The following is a 10869-nucleotide window of genomic DNA, read 5'->3' as shown; positions in this document are numbered from 1 at the left end:
GACTGCTGTCTTGACGGCCTCTAAACACACGTAAAGTTGCATGTGAATATGGCTAACGTTATCTATCCTGTCTTTAGTCGACGTTGGCTTGTTGTTACGGCGTGATAGAGCCTGGAAGCGTGTCCCACTTTTAAGTGCGTGAAAGTTGGCAACCCTGCTATACTAACAAAATAAGAAAGTAATTTAAGTACAAACACTAAAACAATACTATACAGAAAACCGCAAGCAGATTGCTCTCTAATCCGCTGCACTATCTTCAGTTTCGACTTCCTGGTCAGGGAGCTGTCAATCCAAATCTCACTAACCAATGAGAGTAAAGTGGCCATAAATCCCGCCCACACGTGAGTTTGTGCCAGAAAGGCGAACGAAAAATTGAGAAGCGTAAACGAAAACTCGGAAAGCGCAAATGAAAAATCTAGCAGCGAATTCAAAACTATTATTTGCAAAAACGAAACTTAGAAAATTGTTAAGAAATCATGTCACATTCTTGCAACTGAGTTTATTGTTTTCATTATCAAAGTGTTTTTTTTCTTTCTCATTGTATATTTTTGTTCGGTTTTTAAAAGTTTGCGTTCATTCTTATTGGCACAAAAGGAATCCCATATATTTCGAGTTGTTGTTGTTGAACCTGCCTGCATTTTACTGAGAAATCCCTGGTGCAATGGTTAACCGGAACGGCAGAAGTTAACTGACGTCATTGTGAAAATGGCCTATTCTATTCAATGTTCAAAGCTATCAAACATTAGATTTCACTGATAGTGATACCTGGTGAGGAATTCTAAAAAGTATCTAATGTCACAAAAATGATTAGCCATTAACTATGTTGAATATTTCTGAAGTGAGTGGTTATATTGATCTCATAACAATCTCATAACAATTTCTGAGACCTGTTCATCACACAATCACAAGTATGATGTTCTGCCACTAGAGTGCACTAGTGTTTCAGTTAAACTCCTCAATAATCAACATATGAGACTTGCCCCAGATGTATAGGCCTCTAAAACAAATACATGAATTAAAACATATAAAAAGAAACAATATTTTGTAAACATGTAGTAAGCTTCAGATGAGCCTCGCCCTAGCCCATCTGAGGGTGGGGGAGCTGAGATGTTTGCCTTAAGGTGTAATGTACAGAACAGAAGTGTGCATGTTCTGTTTACAAGCTTTCAACTATTTGTGACCCTGGATCACAAAACCAGTTTTAAGTAGCACGGGAACATTTTTAGTAAAAGACAAAAATACATTGTGTGGGTCAAAATTATCGATTTTTCTTTTATGTCAATAATCATTAGGATATTAAGCAAAGATCATGTTCCATGAAGATATTTTGTAAATTTCCTATCTTAAATATATAAAAACTTTATTTTTGTGAGTGGATGGCCTGCCACAGTGCCCCTGATTAACAACTTCAAAGGCGATTTTCTCAATATTTAGATTTTTTTTGCACTCTCAGATTCCTGAATTTTAAACGGTTGCATCTGAGCCAGATATTGTCCTATTCTAACAACCCATACATCAATAGAAGGCTTATTTATTCAGCTTTCGGATTATATAAAAATCTCAATTTGGAAAAATTGACTGGTTTTGTTGTCCAGGTGCACATTTGTGTTTATCTAAAACACTAAGCATGTGTTGAGCAAATGTGCATCGCTTGGGGAAGATAAAAATTTACATTTCAAATAAACAAGAAAATGTATCGATGTATAGCACATAGATGTAGAGCACATAGATTCAACTTTGAGGGAAATATTGTACATTTGCCCTCAGGGAGTTTAGTTAAAATGTTATTTTATTTAATTATTTCCATTCTCTAAGGAATGACATTACTTTTCGCATTCAGAACAACAGAGCCACAACACCACAAACTGTCACCCAGCACATTTCACAGTAAGTTCATGCTGATCTTGATTTGGTAGTGTGTGACATAGTCAGAGAGGATTGTGACACTTCACTTCTTAAGATATTAGTAGTTTGCCTTAAAATGTCACATTTATACTGGTCATATAATAACTCACCAGATAAACTTTAAATCTGAGTGTCTTGAATGTAATAACCTCACATCAAAAAGTGTTCAGCAGTCTTTCCATCAAAAATTGTTTGCCTCTGTGATGTTTCACTTGATGTTCTGTCAACCAAAGCACCTGTACATTCATCGTTCTGTCCTTATTTTCTGCCAGCTGATCAATACACAACATCAGAGTGATGCTTTCTGTGATCCTGCCTCTGGCATGTTCAAGCACACACAAGAGTCTGTGCACAGCATCTATTTCCCCACACCTCTAATGTGCTGGAAAATGACTGTAAATAGCCTGAGGGCTCTGGAGCTCAGTTCTGCTCCACTAATGGCTGGTAATAACTCATCTTTACCTCAATCATACTAATCCTCGCATCCACTTTTGCATCAGTTTTTTTAAATGGTCAGTTACAGATCATCACTAGACAGGATTCTTAATAGCTTGTTTGCAGCCAGATGGTTTGCAGTGTCCACAACAGGGCTGTAAATGCGGACCATATGTGATCGAAGTGTAATTGCAGTGAACTCTGCAGTTCATTACATGAACTCTGCTATTTAAATTTTGACTACACAAAGATATTAAAGGAAATGAAAATTCTGCACTCACATCCATGTTATTTCTAACAAACACTTTATGCAGTTTTTTCCATCGATCAACTGCTCATAATTATTTAAATAATTGTATCTGATGAGCTAAGCTCTATGGAACAATGCTGTGAATATTTTCATGTTGTTTAACCCACTTGTGGTAAATGTCTGCATGCACATATACACACATACTGTATACAAATAAAGATTAAAAACAAAAGATTAAAAGGTCATCTTTTAGTGAGTAGAGGCAGCAGAGAAACAGCAGTCAGGTTTTTCTTTTTGTACAGCTGTGTTGAGTTTCTATGTTTTATAGGGACTTCCCATAGATGTTTAAGTGCCCAAATACTGTACAAACTGAGATTGAAATAGTAAATTAAGTTGGTTTGTTAAAATGTCACAAAATAAATGTGATTTTTTTTTCTGTGGACACACATTTGCTCTAACATTACTCTTTTATTCTGTCATTCTCATTCTATTCTGTACATTGCGTTGCTGCCTATACTCTAAAAACAGTTGTTTTAAAAACAACATATTTTGTGTTCAGTTAAGGACAACACACAGGACTGAACACACATCAGTGTTATATCTGGGATGACACATTTTGTTACTTTTAACACAACTTGTATTATCCTTTTAATTTATTTTTTCATTAAAATAACATGTAATGTGTTAAATAACATAACACAAGCACTGTGTTAAAATTAACACATCCTTTTTAAGAGTGTAGGGGGAGTCAGAAAGCTCCATACTGCATCAAAACTGAATTCTTCTTCAGAACAGAATTTTCAGTCTTGGAGCATCTGTAGCTGTTTTTGAGCAGTTTTGTTTAAAATTTGTGTTTTTGCTATCTAATTTAACTTAATGATTACACTTTTGTACATTTTTTGTACATTGAAACATTTTTATTTGTATTGAGTGACAAAATGCAGAGAATTTAGGAGGTAAGTGTAAAAAGTAAATAAATATAGCGCACATGTGGTGCTAGCAAACTCTATAGGAAAGTTTTATGTATAGCAAATATATCAAGGAGGGTATTCCATGTTCATGTTCAGTAATATATACTGTGTATATATACTGTATTTTATGTAGTAAGAGACTGTTTAAAAATCTTTTTTGTATATTTATTTTATTTTGTTTACTGAAGAACAGTAAATATAAATTACCATTTTACAAAGAACATCTCTATAACATTTATCTATAACTATAACATCTGAAATTGATTCTCAATAACTGAACAGTACTTCTGCATAGATAGGTATTGCCCGTATAAAAACGCTGTCTTTAAACAAAATTCTTTCATTATTTAACCCTATTTGGCCATCATGTTCTTTTTGGTATTTTTCTCAGGTCTAAGCAAAATGATGTAACACTTTGGGGTGAAGATACACAACAGCAGGCCGTAACTGGAGGCCAAAATGGCGAAAATCTCCACAGCCACTGTGTACTTGCCGGGTGAGCTGACATATGCTGGAACAAACGCGATCCACACAGCGCAGAAGATCAACATGCTAAAAGTAATAAATTTAGCCTCATTGAAATTGTCTGGAAGTTTCCGAGCAAGAAAGGCCAGCAGGAAGCAGACCACTGCAAGCAGGCCGATGTAGCCCAGCACCAGTACAAATCCCACTACTGATCCTACTGTGCACTGCAGGATCACCCGAGCACCAAACTCTCCTCCTGCACTCTCTGTGGGCAAAGGAGGAGCCAACAGCAGCCACAGCAAACATATGACAACCTGAACTAGTGTGCAAAAGAAGATGCCTGCCCTCTGCTGGATAGGCCCGAAGTACTGCATCAGGTTAGATCCAGGCAGAGTGGCCCGAAAAGCCACCAGCACCACCACAGTCTTACTGAGGACACAGGCAATGCAGATCACAAAGCTCACTCCAAACAGGGTGTGACGTAGCATGCAGTTCCATGGCACAGGACGACCGATAAAAACAAGTGCACAGAGGAAACAGAGTGTGAGTGATGCCAACAGAAGGAAGCTCAGCTCAGAGTTGTTGGCCCGGACGAGGGGTGTGTCACGATGATGGAAAAAGGCAGCCAGAACAGTTGTGGTCAGTGTTGCCCCAGTCACAGATAGTACGGTCAGGACAACTCCCATTGTATCTTGTAAGGACAGAAACTCCACGACCTTTGGGATGCACTTTGTCCTCTCAGGGTTTGACCAGAAGCGTTCTGGACACCTAATGCATTCTGTTGAGTCTAAAGTATATTATAGAAAACATGGAGATATGGCATACTGTATGAGTATATTTTAATTGAATTTAATTTAATTTAATATTTTAATTGAATAATAGGCTAATCTTGTTGTCAATATGAATTTGAATGTTTGTTTTACTGGTTTTAATACCTGTGACATTACTTATTTCCCCTGCAGCACAAGGGAGGCAGTCGAAACAGCAGACAGGTTTTCCTTTTTGTACAGCTTTCCTAGTGCCCGGGAGACAGCTCACACTGCACACAGATGCAGGCACCTGAATACAGAAGAAGAAAACTCCATCAACCTCACAGCAACCTTCTGACAATACAATATCAGTACGCAAGCATCACTGGATCCTACCTGGTCATCCCAGCCTCCTCCCCAAACCACCCGCTCAAGGTTTATGTTCAGCTCCTGACCTGCTCCTTTTGCCACATCAAATTGTCCAACATGGACAAAATTCACTGTTCCGCTTTCATCTACATGCCAGTTCATAATATCATAAGAGGCAGATGGCTCTCTGTTATCTTCAAAATAGACCCGCTCACCCACAGGTGTTGTGAAGTTTACAGCATTTAAGTACTGAAGAAGCTGTGAAAAGACAAACATAAAGACAAACATATTCAATATTTTGGCAAAAAAATAAATACAATTAAAGAAATAAATAACTATCCCCCTCTCCACTATACCTCTCTGGGTTTTATTCGGGTCACATCAGGACATTCTCCATGTTCAAATGGCCCTTTACCAGGCTGACAGGCCATCATGTTGTGAATGGCATTGGCAATAGCATACACAGCTTTATACACATTGTAAGTGACTCTCAGCTGTGAAACATCTGTGTAGATCCGACCATGTTTCTCCACATTCTCTAACCCAGTACATCTTGGTTTGTCAGATGAAGGCTTCCAGTCCTGTGCCATCGAGCACCCAAAGATTTCTTCCCAAACATCTTTTACAAAAGGCTCATTTGGCTGCTTCAAAGGACTCAGCTGGGCAAGAAAAGCATCCAGACCCTGAATAGCAGCCAGGCGCAAAGCAAAGCCAATGGTGCCTCTCAAGAGAGGAATGGTCGCCAAGTCAAAGAACTGCGTAGAAGTGCTCCAGGCCTCTGTGGCTATCCACTGCCTGTTGGTCACATTCTGCACCTTCACTTCTTTGAACAGAATCTCTATATCAGGGCCGATGGCAAAAGTTACCACCACACGAGCTGTGGAAATCTGGATCCTCTCCACAATCTGCCTGATTCTGCTCTGTGAGTGTGATTTAGGAATGAACTCCAAATAGTCCACACAGATTCCTGTACCCTCCAGCTCTTTCAAGAGCAGCTGCACACCACTTTTACCATAATCATCATCTCCTGCAACCACACCGACCCAGGTCCAGTGCAGCAGATGCAGCAGACGGGCCATGGCCTTGGCCTGGAAGGCATCGCTGGGAACAGTGCGCAGGAAAGTGTGAAATCTGCGACTGTCACTGAGACAAGCACAGGACGCAAAGTAACTCACCTAGACAGAATAAAACAAAGATAAGATCAGGGAAAACATTGTGTAAAAAGTGTAGTATTACATATTTGGACACACTTTTTTTTATTTAAACATTTTAGTTAAAATTGCTGTGCAGCTCAACTGGGACAGCATGGTGTTAGCAAAGATAAAATGATGGGTTTGATTGACAGGAAACAAAAAAAAATCAAACAACAAATCAAATTAATTAAAAAGGAAAAACAAAAAGTTGTGCAATAAAGAGATTTGTTCATTTCGTTTTACCATGGGAATATCAAACACTCCCAGTGTGTCCGCCACCACCATTGAGGCAGAAGAACGGGCATCTCCGATAATGACAGGCACCATCGGGGCTCCGCTGCACTCTTCTCCAGACACTTTCTCCTCCTGTCCTGTTACCAAAGCTAAAGCAGCACTCAGGGTTGTGCCTTCAGCAAGGCAGGTGTCGGCTATAAAATACCCCAGAATAAAATTCGGGAGCAGGACGGGGTCCCGATTAATCTCCTCAACTGTGAAGATCATCGCTTTGAGCCAGCGGTAGGAACGAAGGTCAACACTGAGAGAAAAAGTCAAATTTAGTGCAAGCTGTTTTGAGGATGAAGTTGATGCAGTTCTGTTATAGACAGTGGCAAGGATTTAAAATGATAATACTTTATATTACCAAACATGTTTCTCCAAACACATAACCTCCAAAAAGGTATTATAGAGAAAAGTAAAAAATTAAAATAAATATGACTAAAATAACTTGACAATGTTTATACAAAATAAATAGGTTTGGAAGAAATAAGATACAGATGACTTTACAGTATCATTTAAAATAAGATTTGTCCTTTCATGAGATTGCCTGTATATAACATCATGGTATTTTACATCTTCATACAGTTTTTAAACAACTCTATATACAACTCTATACTTAATACAATTTTTTATGCTCACGCTATACTCACTCCTGGCATTGAGCACCCTTCTGTAATCGAATGAAATCGTGTTCAGGCTCTGGTGCTTCAAAATGAACAGGAAACAGACCACCAATGATCACATCTCCCTCTTTATACAAACTCTCTGACACAGATCTACCCCACAGACCACAGGACAGGCCAGCACCACATACCCGGACCATCTCAACAACTAACCCCACCACCCACAACCACACCATCAAACCCATCACTAAACAGAGAGAGAGAGAGAGAGAGAGTGAGACTGAGTCAAGAATTGCAGGACCCTGCAAACAATAAAGGGTTGGATGATAACCCCCTTTTGTAGACTTAATTTTGCCTGAGGCAAAAGAACATGCAACAGGTAAACAGGTGAGTGGGGAGATGTTTACATGTAGTTTTATCAAAGCCATGTTATGCAAAGCATTGGAGTAGAGAATAATGTCAATTAAAAGGACTGCAGCAAAATATATTTTAATGCTGATAAGCAAAAAAAAAAGCAAACAAAACAGTTTTGTGTTGTTAGTCAATGTATGTGTGACAGTTATAGTCTTTATTTGGTGTTTTCATTGTGTTCTTCCTTTGACCAAGTTTCTGTAAATCAGTCATTCAGTTCACTTGTGTTCATTGAAGAATTCCAGTCTGGATTTAGAGCATGTCACAGTACAGAGACTGCTTTGATCAGAGTTACAAATGATCTGCTATTGGCGTCTGACCAAGGTTGTATCTCGTTATTGGTGCTGCTAGACCTTAGTGCTGCATTCGACACCACTGACCACAGCACACTCCTACATAGACTCGAAAATTACGTCGGCATTAAAGGAATAGCTTTGAAATGGTTTAAATCTTATTTATCCGACCATTTTCAATTTGTAGCAATAAACAATGAAGTGTCACGCAAATCGCGTGAGTACAGTACGGTGTACCACAGGGCTCAGTCTTAGGGCCTCTGCTCTTCACATTATATATGCTACCTCTAGGAGATATAATAAAGTGACACAGAGTTAGCTTTCACTGTTATGCTGATGATACTCAACTTTATATTTCCTCGAAGCCTCATGAAACACAGCAGTTCCATCGAATAATGGAATGCATAGGCGATATAAAAAACTGGATGAGTAACAACTTTTTATTACTGAACTCGGACAAAACAGAAGTGTTACTTATTGGACTGAAAACTGCTATACATAACAACCAAGAATACTGCTTAACTATTGACGGATGTTCCATAAAACCCTCGTCGTCAGCAAAGAATCTTGGCGTTCTATTCAATAGAAATCTGTCATATGAGAGCCACATCACCAACACCTGTAAAATTTCGTTTTTCCATATTAAGAATATATCTAAACTACGTCATATGCTGTCAATGTCAGATGCAGAGAAGTTAATTCATGCATTCATGACATCAAGACTAGATTACTGTAATGCACTGTTGGGGGTTCCCCTGCAGGCTTATTACAAAAACTCTAACTGGTCCAAAACGCGGCAGCTCGAGTTCTTACACGTAGAAAAAAGTATGAACATATTAGCCCGGTTCTGTCAACCTTGCACTGGTTACCTATAAAGCATCGCATTAACTTTAAAATCTTGCATATTACCTATAAAGCCCTACATGGTTTAGCTCCTCAGTATTTGAGTGAACTCCTCTTGTATTACAGTCCTTTACGTGCATTACGCTCTCAGGCGTCCTGTCAGTTGGTAATACCTAGAATTGCAAAATCAAGTGCAGGTGGTAGATCCTTTTCCTATTTAGCGCCTAAACTTTCGAATAGTCTTCCCTGCACTGTCCGGGAGGCAGACACACTCTGTCAGTTTAAATCTAGACTAAAGACGCATCTTTTTAATCTTGTATATGCTACACTTCCATAATATAAATCCTCTGAGGGTTTAGGCTGCATTAGTTAGATCAACCGGAACCAAAAACACAACTGATGTACTTGTTGCATCAAAGAGTGCCTCATTGTTCCAAGGTTACCACAGCGAGCAGGATGCAGTTCATGGCCAGACCTGATGGTAGAGAAGAGAATGGAAAGCTGCCAGTAGCGTAGCTTAATGTTAGCTCAGGCATACAATGCAAGACTGCTAACATAAAACTTATTTGACTGTGGCATGGTTAATCATTTTTATATAAATTAGGCAGACCACACATTATGCACAGCGAGTAAGTAAGGAGTAAAAGATCAGTCACTTATCTTAGGTCTGGATGCTTTCTGAAATGTGCTGCACTGCTACAAAAATCACTAGCCGAGATTTAAACTTAGAGCAGCAAGCTCATTGGCTGCTGATATGGAGGGAACCAATCACTTCACCGTGTAGTAAGTAATTATGTCCGATTGGTTTACACTTTAGGACTGCGCCATCTAGAGTTTCATGCCAGAACTACTGTGTCATTTATTTTTGTGTTTTTAAGAATAAACAGATTAAATGAATGTTATAGACAGTGGTGCTTCATTTTAAATATATTAAATAATTTTATTAAATGTAATAAACGTTAAAGTAAATAAACATGGCAAACATTTGTTTTGTTCTCTTTATTGAAAAGATACACTTTGCCGACTACAGACGAAATCATTGCTAAACTTGCAGGGTCCAAGGTATTCTCGTCATTGGACGCTGCGAGCGGGTTCTGGCAAATCCCTCTACACAGTGAGAGCAGCCTTCTCACGATGTTCATAACACCGTTTGCAAGATATTTTTTCAAGGGCCTCCCGTTCGGTATCAGCATCGCGCCGGAAATATGCCAACGGAAAATGAACGAGCTCCTAGGAGATTTAGAAGGAGTAGCTGTCTACATGGATGATCTAATAGTTCTACCAGAAAGACTCGGGAGGCAAAATGTTTGGCAATAAACATTTATTAAACAACTGATCGTGACAAGGTGCGAATATGGTAAATGTACATAGTTCTTTGGCGTAGGCCCTGTCCGTAGCTCGCATCCAGAGGGTCAAGAATTCCTGCACTTCCTGCCTGAAGATGAAGGCAGGGGCGCAGCCAACCCCTAAGAATGGTTGGGGACTTGCCTCTGGATCGGGGCCTACCCACAAAAAATTGAAGAAAGAAATTTCTACCCACCGGTTGAAGTTTCTTGGGGTTCCTGAATAACGAGATTAGAATAAAATTGTTAGTAAGATATCCAACATAATATCCACCGAGCCGTGAGTGAAGCTTGGCCCCGATAGGCCACAACATTGAGACGCGGCCCCGATAGGCCACAACATAGAGACAAGGCCCTGATAGGCCACAACATAGAGATGAGGCCCCCATAGGCCACAACATAGAGACGAGGCCCTGATAGGACACAACATAGAGACAAGGCCCCGATAGGCCACAACATAGAGACAAGGCCCCTATAGGCCACAACATAGAGACAAGGCCCCGATAGGCCACAACATAGAGACGAGGCCCCGATAGGCCACAACATGGAGACGACGCCCCGATAGGTCACAACATAGACGAGGCCTCGATAGGCCACAACATAGAGACGAGGCCCCGATAGGCCACAACGTGAAGACAAGGCCCCGATAGGCCACAACGTGAAGACGAGGCCCTGATAGGCCACAACATATAGACGAGGCCCCGATAGGCCACAACATAAAGACTAGGCCTCAATAGGCCACG

General features: G+C 39.8%; 1 protein-coding gene across 1 annotated transcript; it reads right to left on the bottom strand.

Moving 5' to 3' along the window:
• Positions 1–3914: 3914 nt before the first annotated feature.
• LOC130562985 (extracellular calcium-sensing receptor) lies at positions 3915–7463 on the bottom strand. Its single transcript, XM_057348356.1, has 6 exons — positions 7264–7463; positions 6581–6872; positions 5501–6319; positions 5172–5402; positions 4962–5085; positions 3915–4813 (listed from the first exon to the last, which is right to left on the bottom strand). The coding sequence occupies exons 1-6, from the start codon at positions 7434–7436 to the stop codon at positions 3915–3917; spliced, it is 2538 nt and encodes an 845-aa protein (XP_057204339.1). The 5' UTR covers positions 7437–7463.
• Between the last annotated feature and the right edge of the window lie 3406 nt (positions 7464–10869).

Source organism: Triplophysa rosa, linkage group LG12, assembly GCF_024868665.1.
Source record: "Triplophysa rosa linkage group LG12, Trosa_1v2, whole genome shotgun sequence".
Taxonomy (NCBI): Eukaryota; Metazoa; Chordata; class Actinopteri; order Cypriniformes; family Nemacheilidae; genus Triplophysa; species Triplophysa rosa.
Note: the sequence above shows the minus strand (reverse complement) of the source record. Positions and strands in the feature narration are given on the sequence as shown.